Source organism: Capsicum annuum, chromosome 3, assembly GCF_002878395.1.
Source record: "Capsicum annuum cultivar UCD-10X-F1 chromosome 3, UCD10Xv1.1, whole genome shotgun sequence".
NCBI lineage: Eukaryota > Viridiplantae > Streptophyta > Magnoliopsida > Solanales > Solanaceae > Capsicum > Capsicum annuum.
Window position 1 is genome coordinate 41,482,653 of NC_061113.1, and position 19,459 is coordinate 41,502,111.

The window sequence follows — 19,459 nt, forward strand, 5'->3', positions numbered from 1 at the left end:
CCAAGGAGAAAAGAAAGTAACATATCTTTTGGTATTCACCTAATGTTATTTTATTTCCTTTTTCCAGATTGCTTATCCTTTTGGATGTTCACATAAAATTCAAAAAGATTTGATCACCGGATTGTTTATAATAAACTTTTTTTGTCTCTCTCCAGATTTGATGAGAATGAGTTATGTTTCCTACATTTATGATATCCAAATTGATTCATAATTTACCAAACATAGGTATAGCATATCAATAGATTCTTTAGAGAAAATTGATGCTTCTCTCTGATGGAAATGCAATTGGGAAGGAGGCAGCCATGGTTTCATAAAAGAAAAGAAAAGAACTCAAAGTGGAGGGGAATGGGTCGGAGACGGGTTTCTAAAGGAATCAGGTGGGTGTGGATCATTTGATTCAGAGCTTGCCACATGTCCGTTAGTCAAAATTAAGGACAAATTTGTGCCAAAGTATAATGCGAGGCGTATATTTGGATTGAAAGTATAACAGGAGGAGTATACTTGGAACCGAAAGTATTACGAGGGGTATATTTAAACTATATTTGATAGTACAGGGGTATATTTGGCCCTTTTCGTTTTTAGATTTATGTAAGAGCTGTTTGTAAAAAAGCAAGATGGTTGTGATTGCTAATTTGTTAGTTCAAATATTTCTGCAACTAAGTTATGTTGAAACCGGCAAAATGAGTATATACACATGGCCCAGTAGCGGATCTAAGATTTCCTTTAGGGGGTTCCACAAATTAAAAAGAAGTGCTTATGATTTGAACTTGGAACCTCAAGGTAAATTTTGAACCTCCTAAACCATTGAACCAACCTCTTATCTTGTATTCATGGGATTCAAAATCTCTCTCTATATATGCATAAAACATAAAAAGTTACCTTATGTATACAACATAATATTTGCCGAGGGGGTTCAGGTGAACACCCTCGGATCCCTCTAGATCCACCCCTGCATATGGCGCACACATATACAATAATACATATAAGTTGGATGTGTGTTTTCATATCTTCTTTGAACTTATAATTAAGAACTGCGCAAATTGTGTTAGAGAACGTTCTCTTCCTATTTTTTTACACTCTTTACCTCCACTTAGAAAGAATTGTGCCTACAAATGGGAGCTCCCCTGTGAATCAGTTTCTATTTGGGCAGAAAAGAGTGATGTTCGGTGTAGGTGACAGTTTTTTCAGCGTTTTGGTGGACAATATCTCCTTTGGTTCCTATGTCACCATATTGTCGACATATACATTAAAAGGAGAGTAACATAAGAAAGGGGAAGGAGGGCTCAAACAGCAAGTCATTGCCTGGGAAAAAAGGTCTGGATGTTACGACTACATAGGATGCTCCTTCCACTCTATTCCAGTGCTCCTGCCTTGCACTTTTGCCCTCTTGGTGCTCTGTTTGCGCTTAATTTGAAATTTTCCTGAACTGTTTTCTTTCTTTTCATCTAATATTTTTTAACATAAGAGATTGGTGCCAAACAGGAGAGTTTTTGTTCTTTGTAAAGTAGCATGTAATACTTCTCCATTGGAAAAAAGAGAAGAAGATGGAATCTGGGGGGCCCCATTTTTCACTATAAGGAAAAGTGACATGGTCACAGTAAAAGGGAAAGAAAAAGTTGGAAAGCACAACACATATAGACTAGGTCATATCCTCTTTTTGTGACAAGCACTTTTGCACTTTATTGAGTAAGATGTATGATACCGTTCATTATCTTTGGTGTGAGAGAAGATTATAGTTCGTCTTATGCTTTTTGATATCTGCATTGATATGACATCTATGTTTTCCAAGTTATCAGGGAACAGCTCGCCTGATGTTCAATACATTTGGATCTTCTATATGGATGCTGCCATTTTCAAAATATTGTACAACAGATAATGTATACCGGAGGCATTTCTCTGGTGGAAACAGAAAAAACCATCATGCTTACCACTGCGATGAGCATGAACATCGATCAGACTACTCTGGCTGGCCAACAAACATAATCAATATTGAAGTTCCTTCAATTCGAGGTATTACCAAAAAGCCAACAACATGTTGTATCTTTAGCATAACTTCAGCTAATGGGCTTTTAATATGTCTTAGCAGGGAATGAGGCTTATCCATCATTTGTAGAAACTGCCCAAACCAACTCGTCTGGAATGGAATGTGGATTCCCAATGCAATTGTCCTTTTCTGCTCGTGAAGTCTCTGATGGAACCTTTTTCAAAGCCATAAAGGATTATGATCCTGACAGTGAAAGGCTCTTGCACCTTCTAAAAAAGTGAGTATAACAGCAAATCCTTTTATGCCATGCAACATTTTCAGATAATGTAATAAGAAGATAGTGTCGTCTTCTTATCCGTGTTAGTTGTTGTAATGCTTTGCTTGTAGTGTCTTGGTCTTAGAGTTTTGGTGGCGTTCATTGTTTTAGGGAGGTCGAGTGTGGTACTACTTTGTGGTAGGCTTAATTTTTGTTGTTATTATCTGTTGTTTTATTTACCTATTGTTTCTTGTTCCTATATTTATGTCCTCCTCTAGAATATTTTGCCTTGAGCCGGGGTCTTTCAAAAACAACCTCTCTACCTCACCTCTGAGGTAGTGGTATGAACTGCGTACATTTTACCCTCCCCAAAACGTACTTTATGGGAATACACTGGGTATTTGTTGTTGTTGTAATAAATTAAAAATATAGTTGAGCTTCTTGTTGAAGGAAATGAATTTTCAGTACCTTCCATGAAGGTGTTGAGCTTATTTTATTTCCGTTTTTCTTTTCTAGAGGTCAGAATATATGAAAGATATACTTTCTCCCTTGATTTCTCCATGGATGAGTGAGGTGTTGCAAGGCTCATACAAACTAGCATGTTTTTTGCTAATTTTTGTTTTTCTTGTGTTTATAACTTTGTTATTTCTTTGTCCCCAAAAGAATGACATGGCTCTATTAACAAAGGCAAATTGGACATTGTCCTAACAAAGTTTGACATGATTTAATAAACAAAGGGAAAATGAACATATTCCTAAGTTGATTTCTGACATTCAATCTCTATTTTAAAACTAAAAAAATGACCGGTGCACTAAAGCTCCCGCTATGCGTTGGGTTCAGGGAAAGGCTGTATCATAAGAATTTATTGTGTGTAGCCTCACCCTGCATTTCTGCAAGAGATTTTTTCTATGACTTAAACCCGTGACCTCATGGTCTCACGACAACAACTTTATCCGATACGCCAAGGGTTGCTTTCAACTCTATTTTAAAACTAGAGTTATTATATTGGAAACTACATAGAATGTAGCACTGGCCACATATCAAACTAAGAGTCTATTTGGCCAAGCGGTTGGGAGGCTAAAAGTGTTTTTTTGTTTTGAGAAAAAAACACTTTTTTGGTAAAGTAGGGTGTTTGACCAACAAGTAAAATTGCTTTTAAGTAGAAGCAGAATCAAGTTTTCTGTTGTTGGAAGAACTAAAAATTTCTACTTAATAAAACAAGCAGAAGCAACATATTATTTTTTCAAGACAAAAATATCCTAATCACTTATATATATCTACCAATATATTCCTCATTAATTAATTAGCATATCTCGTAAGTTTGGTTAAGTTTCATTTAAAAATTTTATTCTTCATTTTTACACAATAAATTCTTTATTTTGTTTTTAGTTTTGCTGATTTTTATTTTGTGTTTTATATATATTATTTTACATTTCTGTCGAGTAAGCATTAAAAATGCTAGTGGACAAAAACAAAGGTAACAAAAATAAAATTGTCATTAATGTATATATGCTGCGGCTTTAGAGGAGAAAGACGGGGATTAGAAGTTATATAGGCTTACCAAGGCCAGGGAGCGGAGGGTTCACGATCTTGACCAAGTGAAGTGCATCAAGGGGAGGATGGCGAAGTGTTGGTTGAGCATGCCCTCATTAGAAAGAGGTGACAGTCCTATTTCCATAGACTTTTGAACGACGAGGGGGACAAAGGTTTCGTGCTAGGGGAATTGAAGAACTTAGAGATATGTTGCGATTATGGTTATTGTAGGCATATCAAGGTGGAGGAGGTCAAATGAGCTATTCACATGATGCGTAGGGGTGGGGCGACTGGGCCAGGCGAGACTCCGCTGGATTTTTGGAAAAGCACTGGCAGAGCAGGTTTGGAGTGGATGACAAGGTGGAGATGGAGTATGATGTCCGAAGCTTGGAGATGGAGTATGATGATTCCATTATATAAGAACAAGGTGGACATTTAGAGTTGCAATAACTATAGGGGTATCAAGTTGTTGAGTTATACTATGAAGGTTTAGGAAAGGGTGGTAGAGTTGAGGCTGAGGAGGATCGTGACTATTTTCGAGAATCAGTTCGGTTTCATGCTAGGTCGCTCGACTACAGAGGCGATTCACCTTGTGAGGAGATTAGTGGAGCAGTTTAGGGAGAGGAAGAAGGACTTGCGCATAGTGTTCATTTCTCTTGAGAAGGCGTATGACAAAGTCCCAGGGAGATTCTGTGGAGGTGCTTGGAGGCTAGAGGGGTGCCCGTGGCATACACTAGGTCGATTCAGGACATGTACGACGACACAAAAACTCATGAGAGGACGGTGGGAGGAGATTCGGAGAACTTTTCTGTTTTGATTGGGTTGCACCATGGATAGACTCTTAGTCCATTTTATTTGCCTTGGTGATGAATGTTTTGACGCGTCATATTTAAGAGAGGTGCCTTGATGTACGTTATTTGCTGATGATGTTATATTGATTGATGAGACTAGGAGAGGAGTTAATGATAAGTTGGAGGTTTAGAGAACGACCCTTGAGTCTAAAGGATTTAAGCTGAGCAGGATCAAGATGGAGTACTTGGAATACAAGTTTAGTGATTTGTCGCATGAGGTTGACGTGACAGTGAAGCTGGATTCTCAGGCCATTAAGAAGAGGGAGATTTTCAAGTATCTTAGGTCTATGATTCAGGGGAATGGTGAGATTGACAAGGATGTCACACACCGTATTGGTGTAGGGTAGTTGAAATGAAAGGTCGCTTCGGAAGTCTTGTGTGATAAGAAGGTGCCTCCTAAGCTTAAAGATAAGTTCTGCAGAGTGGTAGTCCGACTGACTATGTTGTATGGAGCAGAGTGGTGGCTAGTTAAGAACTCCCATATCCAAAAGTTGAAGGTGGTGGAGATGGGGATGTTGCGATGGATGTGTGGACTTACCAGAAAAGATAAGGTTAGAAATAAGATTATTCTGGAAAAGGTGGAGCGACTTTGGTGGAGGACAAGATGCGAGAATTGAGGTTGCTATGGTTCGGCATATGATAAGGAGGTGCATGAATGCTCCAGTACGAATGTACGAGAGGCTGACTACGGATGGTTTTAAGTGGGGTAGAGGTAGGCCGAAAAAATATTGGAGGGAGGTGATTAGGCATAATATGGAGTCGTTACAGCTTACAGAGGACACCACCTGGATAGGAAGGTGTGGAGGATGCAGATTAAGGTAGAGGGTTGGTGGGTTGGAGTTCGTCCGTAATAGTAGGGAAGAGTGCTCTGTTTGTATCTGTGCCTGGAGTTTCTTGTTCGTGGTGTTTCAGTGATGTCTATGATTTTGAATAGATAGTTTATAGTATTACCTTATGGATGTTTTGTTTTCTTTATATCTAGCAGTGTGTTGTTCCATTTTGTTGGGTGCTTCTATGTGTTTTGCTTATTATATTGTTATCTGTCCTAAGCCGGAGGTTTATCGGAATCAACCTCTCTACTTCATCTGAGGTAATGGTATGGACTGCATACACTTTACCCTCCCGAGACACCACTTTGTGGGAAAGTACTGGGTATGTTGTTGTTGTATGTATATTATTTTACGTATAAATTTTAGTGATTGTGAAAGTTTTACTTTTGCAGGAAAGAGGATTATAACAAATAAAACAACTAAATATTGCACCCAAAAAAAGATATTAAATAACAAATTCCTATATACTAGTTCACGCGTATAATATTGAGAAAAGACATAAGTACCCTCCTGAACTATGAGTGAACTTCCAGAGACACCTTTTCCTTTTTGGGGCTCCCCCTCCCCCCCGACTCTTTTGAAATGTAATTATTTACGCCTTAAAACTAGACAACCAATTTTCTTGCACAGGGTATTCGGTACACGCGGCCAACTAGAAAATATTATTTTTCTAAAACTTCTTTCTTCTTCCTTCCTTTATTTCTTATTTTCTTATTCTAGTCCATGTTTAATATTCAATCTTGACTATATCAAACCAGTTCGTTGGTCGCATCCACCAGTTCATCGTTTACACATAACAATTTACCAACCGCACTTGTGAATTCCTAAACATTCCACCTAAATTCTTCTTTCTTTTACATTCTTTTACTTATTCTCATCTTTTTGTCCACCATTAAAATCAATTTCAAAACTTGCAAGCTTATTGTTTTTAATATATCAATCGTTGTTTCTTTCTTTATCAATCAATTTAGACTATTGGTCCCGTTCTTTACTTATGTTAATTAAGAGCTGAGCTTAATAGCTAATTCAGGGGTTCATTAATGAGTGATGATCGAAGAGGACTTTTCTGACGAAGGTGATTTTTTTTATATATTGCTTTTCTATTTGATCCCCAAAAGGCCCCCTTTGATTTTTTTTTCTCTGAGTTTTTATAAAGAAATACTAAGTTTGAAAAATGAGTTTGAATGGTGGTTGTTCCACTAGGCATATTTGTAAAAAAAATTGATGGTGAAGGTCTTGGAGTAGGTTCGGAGGATGGGTGGCTTCGATAATCGTGGTTATGTAACAAGTAATTGATGCTGTGGTGGTTTCACCGATTATAATGGTGGTGGTGGAGGTGGAGGTGGTAGCGATGGTGGGGGTGAGGTGATGATAATGAGAGAGAAAAAGAAAGAGATAAAAGTTATATTTTTGATTGATAAAAAGAGGAACTTTTGAGGTATACTCTCTCTACCACGTCAGCATTAAGGGAACAATTGCATTTCAAAAGAGTTTGGGGGGGGGGGGGGGGGGTTTAATAGGACCCCCAAAATGAAAACGTGTGTCTCTGGAACTTTGATCATAGTTCGGCGGGTACTTGTGCCTTTTCTCTATTATATTTTGTGATTGTGAAAAGTTTTACTTTTGCAGACAAGTTTTACAACAACAACAAAAAAAAAAGGATCACAGCTAAAGATAAAACTTCCAAAAGTTTTACTTGTGTCATTTTTCGTAATTTGACTCTCAAAAACACTTTTTAGATAATATTAGCCAAACACAATTTGCTTATCAAAAAAATTTTCAAATGAATTAGGCAAAACACAAATTGTTTTTTTTTGCAACAACACTTTTCTGAAAAGCTATTTTAATAAAAGTGCTTCTCAAAATAAGGAGTTTTTAGCCGCTTGGCCAAACAGGTTCTAAAGCTGTAATAATGCCCCCTTCATCTTGTTCTTTTATCATGCTTCCGACTTAGCTGTCTTAAAAAGGACTTCATCTACAGAAGCAGTAAAGTTCATCATTTTGGAAGTTTTACCTTTAATAATAAAATTTTAGTGCTATATATTTTAAATTTGATGTCTTATGTTTATTAAACTCTTTCACATGCAAATTATTATCTAAACACATTGTGGTATATAGAAGGTTTATTCAGAGGACATTCCCTCTATCTTGGAAAATTAAACTTGGCTTACCTGTTAAACTAATGAACTAACAATGGTAGCTTTGGAAAGGTGGTTATGTTAGTTTACTTTCTTGCCATTAGAATCTGTATTTTCAGACAGAATATAATATACAAAATAAAGGTACCAAATTAATCATGAATTGCATAGCTACAGTTTAACCTAAAACTGTCGATACTTTGCCACAGTGCACTATTAGAATAATATTTAAACTTAAAAGTTTTTATTTTTGATAGATCATTGAATACTGATTTTCTAATTTATTACTCCCTCCATTTCAATTTATATGCAAAATTTGTCTAGGCACGAGGTTTAAGAAAGAAACGACGCCCTTTGAAATTTGGGGTCCTAAACATGCGTTAACATTTGTGTGACTATAAGACTTTGGAAACTTGTCCGGCTTTCATAAAACACCTTCGGGCAGCAGCTACTGTTGGGATCCAATTTCGAGATTAATTTGATAATGGTCGTAAACAAGCTTAACGTTTGTGTGGCTATGAAAGCTTGTCTATATCTATCCTATTAAAAGAAACTTGTCATTATGGGTGAAATGAGAAGTTTAAGTCAGCCTATTTCCAAATTTAGGAAATTGTCATTCTTCTTGGAACGGGTTAAGAAGGAAATGTCGTCACATAACCTGAAACTAAGGGATTATTTATTTGTTACTCTATATTCCGAAACATCACTAATTAGATATGCAGGTTGGTGTAGTCTGTAAATCCATTTCAGCGAGAAATTATATGGAGAAAATTGAAAATCAATTCAAGATGCTATATGAATTAAGTTAACTAAGGGGAAAGGTTGATTAACTAAAAATTGATATTTAAGGAGAGAGAACCATTTGCTAATAGCAGAAATTTTCTAGGATAAATCGTTGAACCAGAGGTTAGAGGTTGTAATTTTTGAAGCTGAATGGAGAAATATGCCATTCGAAGGTACAACGACAACAACATATTCAGTGTAATACCACGAGCGGGGTTTGAGGAGAGGTGATGTGTACGCAGACCTCACCCTACCTTTTGAAGGTAGAGAGGCTATTTCCGATAGACCCTCGGCTCAAAATACGACATCCGATGGTGAACGGGTGATATCAGTGTTATTATGCTAATTCAGTCGTATTATTCCAACTTCTTTTAATCTTTGAGCTAGCCAAAGTTGGTTGTAAATATCAGATGGGCTCAGTGACTAAATAGGACTTGGTCAACAATAAGTTGTCTTTATTTAAAAGAAAAAGATGTTGTATAGTGGAAGTAGTTTATGGTAGCTTATCATGTGCATACTTTCTTTTCTTTGTCTTTTTGTTTTTCCATGAGTTATTGGCTATTGTAATTATTTGTTCTTTAGTTATTTGCTAACTATTCCTAGCTATACCATGTTCTGACATCAAAAATTCAGGTCTTACCATGACGATCCAATTTTAAATCCTCTAACACCTTGGGAAAGACCACCCCTCAAGAACATATTCTGCATTTATGGCGTAGATTCAAAGACTGAGGTATTCTTCTCTTCTCTAGTGTCATTTTTTTGCTCAACCAGTTTAGAAATTCATTATGTTATTGTACAAATGTATTTTAACATGGATAATTCTGCTGTAGGCATCTGCTGTTATTGAACTCAGTATTGCTTGTTTTGCACTAATTAATCAGCACACACACCCAAATCAATTTTTCTTGTGCTTGTTTAGCAGCGAGTTCATTGTTCTTATATTGATTTATGAACTTCAAAATCTAAAAGTAAAAACTAGTTCTCTAGGTGACCCTTCATTTGAAGTTGATAGGATAGCTTGAAAGTCTCGAATTAGCCTTCAAACTTTGCACATTACATTACTTGGAGGTGGAATGGTACTAATCATTCATGAAACTCACAGCAAGACGGCTGTAAGTTTGTTGTTGATCAACCTAGGCATGTCTATTATAATTTCTTGTCCTTATTGCTTTCACGTGGGGACTTTGTCATGGAAGTATCTGCTTGGAATTAGATCTCTAAAATTCTTTTAAGCATTCAGTTGAAAGTTCCAACTTGAAATTGTTTAAGAGGCCTCTTTTGATCTCGGGTTTAAGAAATCAGAAACCGAAAGTCCACATGTTTATCTACAACCATGTCACTGATTGAGAAGCATTTGCTATAATGCTTGATTTCTTTAAAATTTTGGCTACAGTTTTTCTTTTTCTCAAGGACAAACTTGTTTACAATAATCATATCCATAAGTTGTTTGCAGTAAATGAGAATGTTGTGTTGGATGTGTGGTCTTACTAGAGGGGATAAAGTTAGGAATGAGATTATCCGGGAGAAGGTGGGAGTGGCTTCGGTGGAGGACAAGATGCGAGAAGGCAGGTTGAGATGGTTTGGGCATGTGATGAGGAGGAGCACGAATACCCCTGTTCGGAGGTGTGAGAGGCTAGCTTTGGATGGATTTAAGAGGAGTAGAGGTAGGCCAAAGAAATACTGGAGGGAGGTGATTAGGCACGACATGGAGCAGCTTTAGCTTACTGAGGACATGACCCTAGATAGGAAGGTGTGGAGGTCGCAGATTAGGGTAGAAGGCTAGTGTGAGTGTGTGATACTATTCTCATTCTTTAGCTGGGGGTCTATCGGAAATAGCCTCTCTACCTCTTCGGAGGTAGTGGTATGGACTGCGTACATTTCACCCTCCCCAGACCTCACTTTGTGGGAATACATTGGGTCTGTTGTTGTTGTTGTATAAGTTGTTTGCAGCCGAAAAATGAAGAAAAGCAAGAAAAAGTGATGATTGAAGAAAAAAGTGATATGGAAAAAGAAAAGGAAAAGAAACAAGCGGGTTATAGTGCTCCCTAAAGTTTGGCTATTTTTCTCAATGCATCAACCTTTGTCTGCCACTACTACCCCCATCCTGTGAAAATGACTTAATAATTTTGAGTCTTCTGTCCACGTTATGAGGACAAGATGCGAGAAGTAAGGTTACTTTGGTTTGGGCACATGATGAGGAGGGGGCTCTGATGCTCCAGTGCGGAGGTGTGAACACTTGCTATGGATGGTTTTAGGCGGGATAGAGGTAGGCCGAAGAAATATTGGAGGGAGGTGATTAGGCATGATATGGAGCAGTTACAGCTTATGGAGGATATGACCCTTGATAGGAAGGTGTGGAGGATGCGGATTAGGATAGAGGGAGGGGTAGGAGTGCGTCGGTAATAGTAGGAGGGTTTGGGTCTGAAGTTTCTTGGTCGCGGTGTTGAGTGATTCTATGGTTTTGGATAGATAGTTGTTAGTATTATCTTGTAGCTAGCGGTGTTAGTTTATTTTGCATACTGTACTAGTTTATATGCAGTTATGTTTTGTGTTTGTTATACTGTTATTGGTCCTAAGCCGGAGGTCTATCGGAAACAACCTCTCTACTTTACCTGTTGTAGTGGTATGGTCTACGTACACTCTACCCTCCCAGACCCCACTATGTGGGAATACACTGAGTATGTTGTTGTGGCTGTCCACGTTATCATAACTAGCCTCTATGTGATTGTATTTTTCTCTTCTGGTTATGCTCTTCCTTCAATATGTGATCCTGGATATTTTTCTCTTCATGTTGAATAATATTTTTCTGGTTTCTTCATGTTGAATAACAGGTTGGTTACTATTTTGCACCAAGTGGGAAGCCTTATCCTGATAATTGGATTGTCACAGATGTGATATATGAATTTGAAGGATCTCTTTATTCCCGGTAACTTGTCGTCTGCATCTTGGTAGCATATTTTGAAAAGCTCTCTCTAAATGCATCTGAACTGATAGGTTCCTTTAATATCGAGTAAAGATTTTAAAGTGAGATCACCTAAAGAGCAAGAATTAGTAGAATTGCCCTTGAACAACTTTCCCAAGAGTTACAAGAACCCTAGATTTTGAGAAAAGAGAGAATAGAGAAGTTTACTGATATTTCTTAATCCACAAAAACTGCTTACAATTGAGAATGCAAGTGTTGCTTTATACAGGGGAATTTCCAGAAGTTAGTTATAACTAACTTTCACTTAACAGCTCCAACAACTTTAACTAACTCCCCCTGTCACGTGCTAGTCATGTGACTATTTAATTCCTAATTACAATTGATTAAATTGGAAAGAAAATTACAAAAATTACTAGAGTTGTAACAATACTCCCCCCACCACAGCATCCTTGTCCTCAAGGAAGGATGGAAATCTGGAAACTGCTGGCAGATAATGTAGTAATCCTCCCAAGTACTATCCTCCGTAGGGGCATTGAACTATTTGATAAGCCTTTGTGAAACAGCTCGACCTCTTTTTTGCACCATCCTCGTATCTATAACAGCTTCAGGGACTAGCAAAACAGGTCCTGAACTAGAGTGCACCACAGGTAAAGTAGCAGAAACTGGATGGGGATCCTACCTTCAATTTTAGTTGTGATATGTGGAAAGTAGGATGTATTTTAGCATCCGCAGGCAAATCCAGTGTATAAGCAACCTTCCCCACCTTTGCAACAATTTGGAAAGGTCCAAAAAACCTAGTTGAGAGTTTCTGAAAAGAGTGAGACTTGAGTGACACTTGTCTATAAGGCTGCAACTTAACGTACACCCAATCACCAATGTTGTAGCACCTGTCAGTTCTTCTTTTATCATCCTGTACCTTCATTCTACTTTGAGCTTTAGTCAAACAAGCCTTGATAGACCTCAGAGTGGCCTCTCTAGCCACCAAGCTTCTGTCGACAACATCCAATTGAGTGTCAACTACTAAGTAAGGCAGTAGAGGAGGTGGTGGTTGACCAAATACAACCTCATAAGGAGTCATCTTGATTGAGGAATAGTAAGTGGTATTATACCACCACTCAGCTAAGGTTAACCACATAGGCCACTCTTTAGGTTTCTCAAATGTCATGCATCTCAAGTAGCATTCTAAACATCTGTTAACCACCTCAGTTTGCCTATTAGTCTGAGGGTGGTATGCAGTGGATGTCAACAAAGAGACCTTCTGAAGAGCAAACAATTCCTTCCAAAATCTGCTAGTGAAAACAATATCTCTATTTGAAACAATGGACTTAGGCATGCCATGCAGCCTAAAAACTTCATTCATGAACAACTGAGCTACATCCAAGGCTGAATAGGGATGTTTGAGAGGTAAAAAGTGAGCAGCCTTGCTCAACCTGTCCACAACCACAAAGATCACCCCTTTTCCAGCAACGGGAGGTAAACCCTCAATGAAATCCATTGAAATATCTTGCCACACACCAGTAGGAATGGGTAAAGGTTGTAGAAGACCTGGATAAGACTCATTTTCCGCTTTGCATTTTTGACAAACATCACAGTGTCTGACAAAGGTATACACCTCTTGCTTCATCTTTTTCAAGTAAAAGTCTTGCCTCAATCTTTGTAAAGTGGCTTTAATCCCTGAATGACCTCCCAGGGAACTCTCATGATAGAAAACCATAAGTTTATTCGAAGAGCTTCATCATTCCCAACCATTAGCTTGCCTTTCCTGCTTAATACCAGCTTGATATTTGAGGTAAGGTTTGGGTGGTAAACCAGCTTGAATTGTTTGAATCAACCTCATGAGTGCAGGATCTATCAACCACGATTGTTTAACTTCTTCCAGTAGGTCAGACTGAACTCCGGAAATGCTGTTGATTTGGATCAAACTATCCTTCCTGGACAAGGCATCAACCACAATGTTATCTTTCCCTTTCTTATAATCAATGGTATAGTCATACCCTAGCAACTTGACTCGGAGTAGTAATCTTCTGTTCTAATAAATATTTAAGGCTGTGATGATCAGTCTTGACCACAAAATGCCTACCAAGAAGGTAAGGTATCTACTTCTGAACTGCTGAAACCAAATTAAGTAGTTCCCACTGACAGAGCTTGATTCTTATCGCATAAGCCCTGGCTAAAAAAAGCAATTGGTTTACCCTCTTGAGTCAACACTGCACCTAGGCCTCCACCTTAGGCATCCGTCTCGATGACACTCTCTTTGGAAAAATCAGGAAGAGTGAGTATTGGTGCTGAAGTGATACTAGTTTTGAGTGATTCAAATGCTGTAGTGGCCTTCTCATTCCATGCAAACTTCCCATTCCTTAACAAATCATGCAAGGGCCTCGCAATGAGGCCATAACCCTTTATAAATCTCCTATAATATCCGGCCAACCCCAGGAACCTCTTAATTGTTTAATAGTTGCTGGTAAAGGCCAATTCACCACTGCATCTACCTTGTGTAGATCCATAGCTACCCCTTGTCCAGATATAATATACCCCAAATAATCAATCTGAGAAACTCCAAAAGCACACTTGCTTTGTTTGACAAATAAGGTATGATCCCTCAAAATTTGAAAAGTGATTCTCAAATGAACTAAATGATCAGACATTGTAGGACTGTATACCAAAATGTCATCAAAAAATACCAAAATGAACTTCCTAAGATGCTTGGAAAAAATCTGGTTCATAAGACTTTGGAAAGTTGAGGGTGCATTTGTCAAGCCAAATGGCATGACCCAAGAACTCATAATGTCCATGATTAGTTCTGAAAGCAGTTTTTGGAATGTCAGGCTCAAACATTTTGATCTGGTGATAGCCAGATCTCAGATCCAACATAGTAAAGACACTAGCATTATGTAATTTATCAAGCAACTCTTCAATAACAGGGATAGGAAACTTATCTTTAATTGTGCACTCATTCAGTTGTCTATAATCGATACACATTTTCTAGGATCCATCTTTCTTCTTCACCAGAACAGTGGGAAAATAGTAAGGACTGTTACTGTGCCTGATAACTCCAGAACTCAGCATCTCATCCACTAACTTTTCTATCTCATCTTTCTGTATGATAGGATATCTATAAGGTCTGATGTTAATTGGTGAGGTCCCTCCCTTCAAGGTGATCCTATGATCATGACTTGTAGAGGGGGTAGCTCCTTAGGGACTTCAAACATGTCTTGAAAGTCCTGCAGCAACACCTGAACCTCCCCTTGCATTTCTTCTTCCTGAACTAGTTCTAAAGAAAATAGGCTAGCACCCTCTTGTGATGGCTCTTCTCTAAACATTCCAACATAAATCATGCAAAGTTCCACTGGTTTGGCCAATAACTTGGACATGCTATCCTGCTGAATCACTTTACTTGCAGGAGGTTGCATACCTCTCAAAGACACCTTGTGCCCCCTTACACTAAATTCCATCTTGAGCTTCTTGAAGTTCCAGAGAACATCTCCTAAAGAAATCAACCACTGAACTCCTAGCACCATGTTACAACCACCAATGGTTAAAATCGGCGTGTCTGATTCAAATGTGACCCCTTGCATCTTCCACGACAAATTCTTGCAAATATAGTTGCTTTGAACCTTCTTTCCATTAGCAATGGACACATCAAAAGGTGAGATAGTGGTGAGTAAACATCCCAACTTCTTAGCTGTATTCAGGTCCAAAAAATTATGTATGCTTCCAGTGTCTATCAAAACCTAGATAGCTTTTCCCTTGACAGAAACAGTTACCCTCATAGTTCTAAAGTCATGGAGCCCGTTCATTGCGTGAACTGACACATGAGGTTAGACAGACCTATCCTGATCAGTCTCAAAGTCATGGCCTATCATAGACAATAGTTAGCACTGTCTACCACATCCTCCACCTCCATAACCTCTACTAAATCATCCCCTTCGTCCACTTCTATGGAAAACAATTGTCTCCTACCCTTACACACATGACCAAATGAATACTTTTCATCACAATTAAAACACAAACCCTTACTCCTTCTTTCATCCATTTCCTTGGGTGTTAGCAATTTAGCATTTCTGAAGTTGGTTTTAGGAACAATATTTGGTTGTGGTTTGGTAAAGGACTGAGTTGGTCTAGTTTGTTGGTTAGAATTCTGAGAAAAAGAAGAGTTTCCTGAAGGAAATTTAGGGAAATTCTTTGGAGTGGGCAATATTGCAGAGGTGGCAAACACCTATTTCTGTACTAATAAGGTTTGCTCTTGGATTTTTGCCAAACTCATAGCCTTAGATAAAGTCCTAGGAGCTAACATTTTCACCGGTAATCCAATTTCGGGCTTTAAACCTCTAATGAAACAACTTATTACATGCTCTTCTGGTAATTCCACCCTAGTTAACAACTCATCAAAAAGATCAATATACTCTTGAACTGAGCCTGCCTGTTTCAAGTCCTTGAAATCACCCATGGGATCATTGAAAAGTTCAGTCCCAAATCTCGAATACAAACACCTTACATACTCTCCCCACCTTGGCTATTCACGAGTCAACCTGCTCTTCATATATGACTGGTGCCATTGTAAAGCTTTTCCTCCAAATTGCATGAAGCTAGCTTCACCCTCATGTCCTCCGGTGTCTCATCAACATCAAAAAATTGATCACATTTGTACAACCAATCTCGGAGCCCTTCCTCATCAAATTTTGGAAATTCCAAATGAAAATTTCGAGCCGGTATCTGATAATTCCTCTGTCCAGCATTTCCTCGAACATCTTGCACGCCATCACCATTACCCGGTTGGGGAACTGGTCCACCATGATTGTTTTCAATCAGCAACCGTCGAATCTCATTCATGGCCTGGTCAACCCTCTCATCAACAGCTTGTCGAATACCAATGACAAAATTTGCACTTCCCTCGATCGGGCCTTTAAGAGTATCAACTTCCCGACGAATTTCTTGCATTCTAGTGTTATGGTCGCGGGTATAATAAGTGAAAAACCATGTTCTGTAGATTTGAATAATGCATGCAGGACATTATATCCTTCTTTTAAAACCCCTAAGCTCCAAATTTTAGTCTAGTGTTATGGTAAAGTTGCTGCCATGTGACCAGGAGGTCACGGGTTCAAGCCTTGAAAACAGCCTCTGGCAGAAATGTAAGGTAAGGTTGTGTACGATACGCCCTTGTGGTGGGGCCTTTCCCTGGACACCGCGCATAGCGGTAGCTTTAGTGCATCGGGCTGCCCTTTTTTATCTTGAGCCGGGGTCCTATCGGAAACAGCCTCTCTACCTCGTTAGAGGTGGTGGTATGGACTGCGTACACTCTACCCTCCCCAGACCCCACTATGTGAGAATATACTGGGTTTGTTGTTGTTGTTAGTGTTATGGTCGCTCATACCTATGGTCAGAGAATCACCTGGCTTTGATACCAATGATAGGTTCCTTTAATATCGAGTAAAGATTTTAAAGTGAGATCGCCTAAAGAGCAAGAATTAGTAGAATTGCCCTTGAACAACTTTACCAAGAGTTACAAGAACCCTAAATTTTGAGAAGAATAGAGAAAAGAGAAGTTTATTGATATTTCTTAATCCACGAAAACTGCTTACAATTGAGAATGCAACTGTTGCTTTATACCGGGGAATTTTCAGAAGTTAGTTATAACTTTCACCTAACAGCTCCAACAACTTTAACTAACTCCCTCTGTCACGTGCTAGTCATGTGACTATTTAATTCCTAATTACAATTGATTAAATTGGAAAGAAAATTACAAAAATCACTAGAGTTGTAACAGAACATGGTTTTTCACTTATTATATTGCTGTTACTTCATCATGTTCTTTCCTCGTCCATGCCCTCGGGATATTTAGCTCCACTGAGACAGAAAGTTGTAAGGGTTGAAAAAACATGAAAAGAGGATTAAGTTGCATTGATTTGGTCATTATACAAATGTTACTTTACCAAAAAAGGAAGTATGTAAATTTGAATAATGCATGCAGGACATTATATCCTTCTTTTAAAACCCCTAAGCTCCAAATTTTAGTCCTAGTATTTTAATTTGCATACCGACAATGTGGAGTATGATACTATGTGTGTGATAGTAAACCGATCATTCTTCCTATAGAATATGAAATTGCTCTCTTGTACATATTAATCAAAAAAAATTGTGTAAGAGATATGTCAACTTTTCTTCCTCTTCTTATGCTTCTTAAACCTTGTTTGATTGTATATTGACTATTTGGACATTTGGATTCCTCTCAGTATCTCCTTTGTTCTCCTTTTAGGTCAGGAAATCTGGTTGAAGGAAACCCAGGTGCAACAAGTGGGGATGAGACGGTATGTTGCAGGATAAAATCATGCATTTTAAGTTTGTAATTGTCTTGGTTTATTGAAATGGCCTTCTTTCTGAAATTTTAGATGTCGTTACAAAGCTCTCTTTAGTTAGATATACTGTAAACCTCCCTATTTAATGTGCAATTAGAAGAAATAACATAAAAGACTCATTGGCTTGGTTGAGTGACAATGTGTGAAAGTGGCTTCTCGTATAGGAGTATCAAGCTACGTACATATGGTAAGTAAATAATTAAATACTTAATGTCTAACATATCCTAAAGAATTTTCTATATTCTTTAATCCAGTTAAATGAATCTAGCCATGTGTGAATTTAGACACATATTCTCTTGATATTCAACAACAACAACATACCCCGTGAATCTCTTGATGTTCAACACGTCCCTCAACTGCGAGGTGGGAAATCAACTTGGATTTTCTTATTCTGGGAACATAGAAAGTTGCCATTGACATACCAGTGGGTTAGTGCAGAATCACCAAAAAGAATACTGTGCTAGCTTTTCTTCACAATGTTGTTGGTAACTGCACATTTGGAAAAACACTTCTTGCACTACATACAAAAAAGGAATTTATTCTCAGTCACTCATAAGAGAAGTTTTGTGGGTCGCCAAAGCGAGGAGTGGTGCTTGTCACTTATCACTAGAGAGAGAAGCGGTGCTGGCAGCCAGAAGAAGAAGAGAGTAGAATAAAATTGGTCAGGCATGCGACAAAAAGCTGCCAGCTGGTAAATGGAACCTACTTGAGAACTCTACAAGATTGCAGAGGCTTTGATACTATGTGTAAGTAGAAGAGATAAAAGAGAGAAGCTTCTTCTTGACTTTATTGATTAGCAATGTAGAAGAGGGGCTCATTATGTAGGATTCTTAGATTATGTAATGAAGAATTTCAAGAAGAAAAGGATTCTTTGTATTTTTTTAATGAATATACAACAACCCATGAGAATGATTATTTATACGAGGAGTCCAAAGACTTAATAAGGAAAATATTACACAATCAGATACATTTAATACAATATCATTCTGCTCCTATAAGTAAGCTGGGAAATCGTTCAATATCAATCAACATTCCCTTCAAGTTGGTCCAAAGATGTCCCGCACATGCCCAACTTGCAAATCAGCGTATGAAAAGTTCATTTATTGAGGCCTTTGGTAAAAACATTGACTAGTTGTTTTTCAGATGACACGTGGAACAAACTCAAGACACCACTGGTAACTTTTTCTTGATGAAGTATCGGTCAATTTCAACATGCCTTGTTTGGTCATGCTGGACTTGGTTATGAGTTATGTTGATTGCAGCCTTGTTGTCATAATTGTAATCACGAAAGTTCACAAACACCTTGGGCCATAACCCGATATTCTGCCTCTGCACTTGATCTAGCAACTATGCTTCTTGCTTTTTCAAGTGACCTGTTTTCCTCTTACGACTGTATAGTAACCGATGTAGATCTTCTGTCATCTAGATATCGAGTCCAATTCGCATCTGTTAAGGCTTCTATCTGGAGGTAACCATTCCAGAGAAATGTTCCAATCCACATCTGTTAAGGCTTCTATCTGTAGGTGACCATTTCCAGATAAAAGTAGACTTTTCCCTAGAGCAAACTTCAGAACTTCAGATATTGCAATGTGTGAGGTTGACTGTGTAGGCTATGTATGGTCGTAGTGTGAGAGCGATAAATGAGTCTTCCAACTAGCCTATGATATCTCTCCTTACAACTAACTCTCCAACCCCACTTTGTAGTTTGTGGTTTCCCCCACTTTGTAGTTTGTGGTTTCTTTCAATGGGCAATCTGCTGGTTTCAACTTGTCATACCAATTTCTTTTTAGAGTTTCAGAATATAC

At 38.2% G+C, this 19,459-nt stretch overlaps 1 protein-coding gene across 4 annotated transcripts in view; it reads left to right on the plus strand.

Moving 5' to 3' along the window:
* The window catches only part of LOC107863897 (phospholipid--sterol O-acyltransferase), a 50,981-nt gene that overhangs the window by 11,063 nt on the left and 20,459 nt on the right, over window positions 1-19,459 (plus strand). For 3 of the 4 annotated variants that reach the window (XR_007053551.1, XM_047409309.1, XM_047409308.1), the window contains exons 6-10: window positions 1,797-2,010; window positions 2,084-2,261; window positions 9,009-9,108; window positions 11,210-11,304; window positions 17,555-17,606. Coding sequence is in view for 3 of the 4 variants with exons in the window: in XM_047409309.1 (XP_047265265.1) it covers window positions 1,797-2,010; window positions 2,084-2,261; window positions 9,009-9,108; window positions 11,210-11,304; window positions 17,555-17,606 (639 nt within the window). In the remaining variant the exon portion in view is untranslated. The remainder of the gene's footprint in view (window positions 1-1,796; window positions 2,011-2,083; window positions 2,262-9,008; window positions 9,109-11,209; window positions 11,305-17,554; window positions 17,607-19,459) is intronic. The other variant, XM_016710089.2, reaches the window with a different exon arrangement.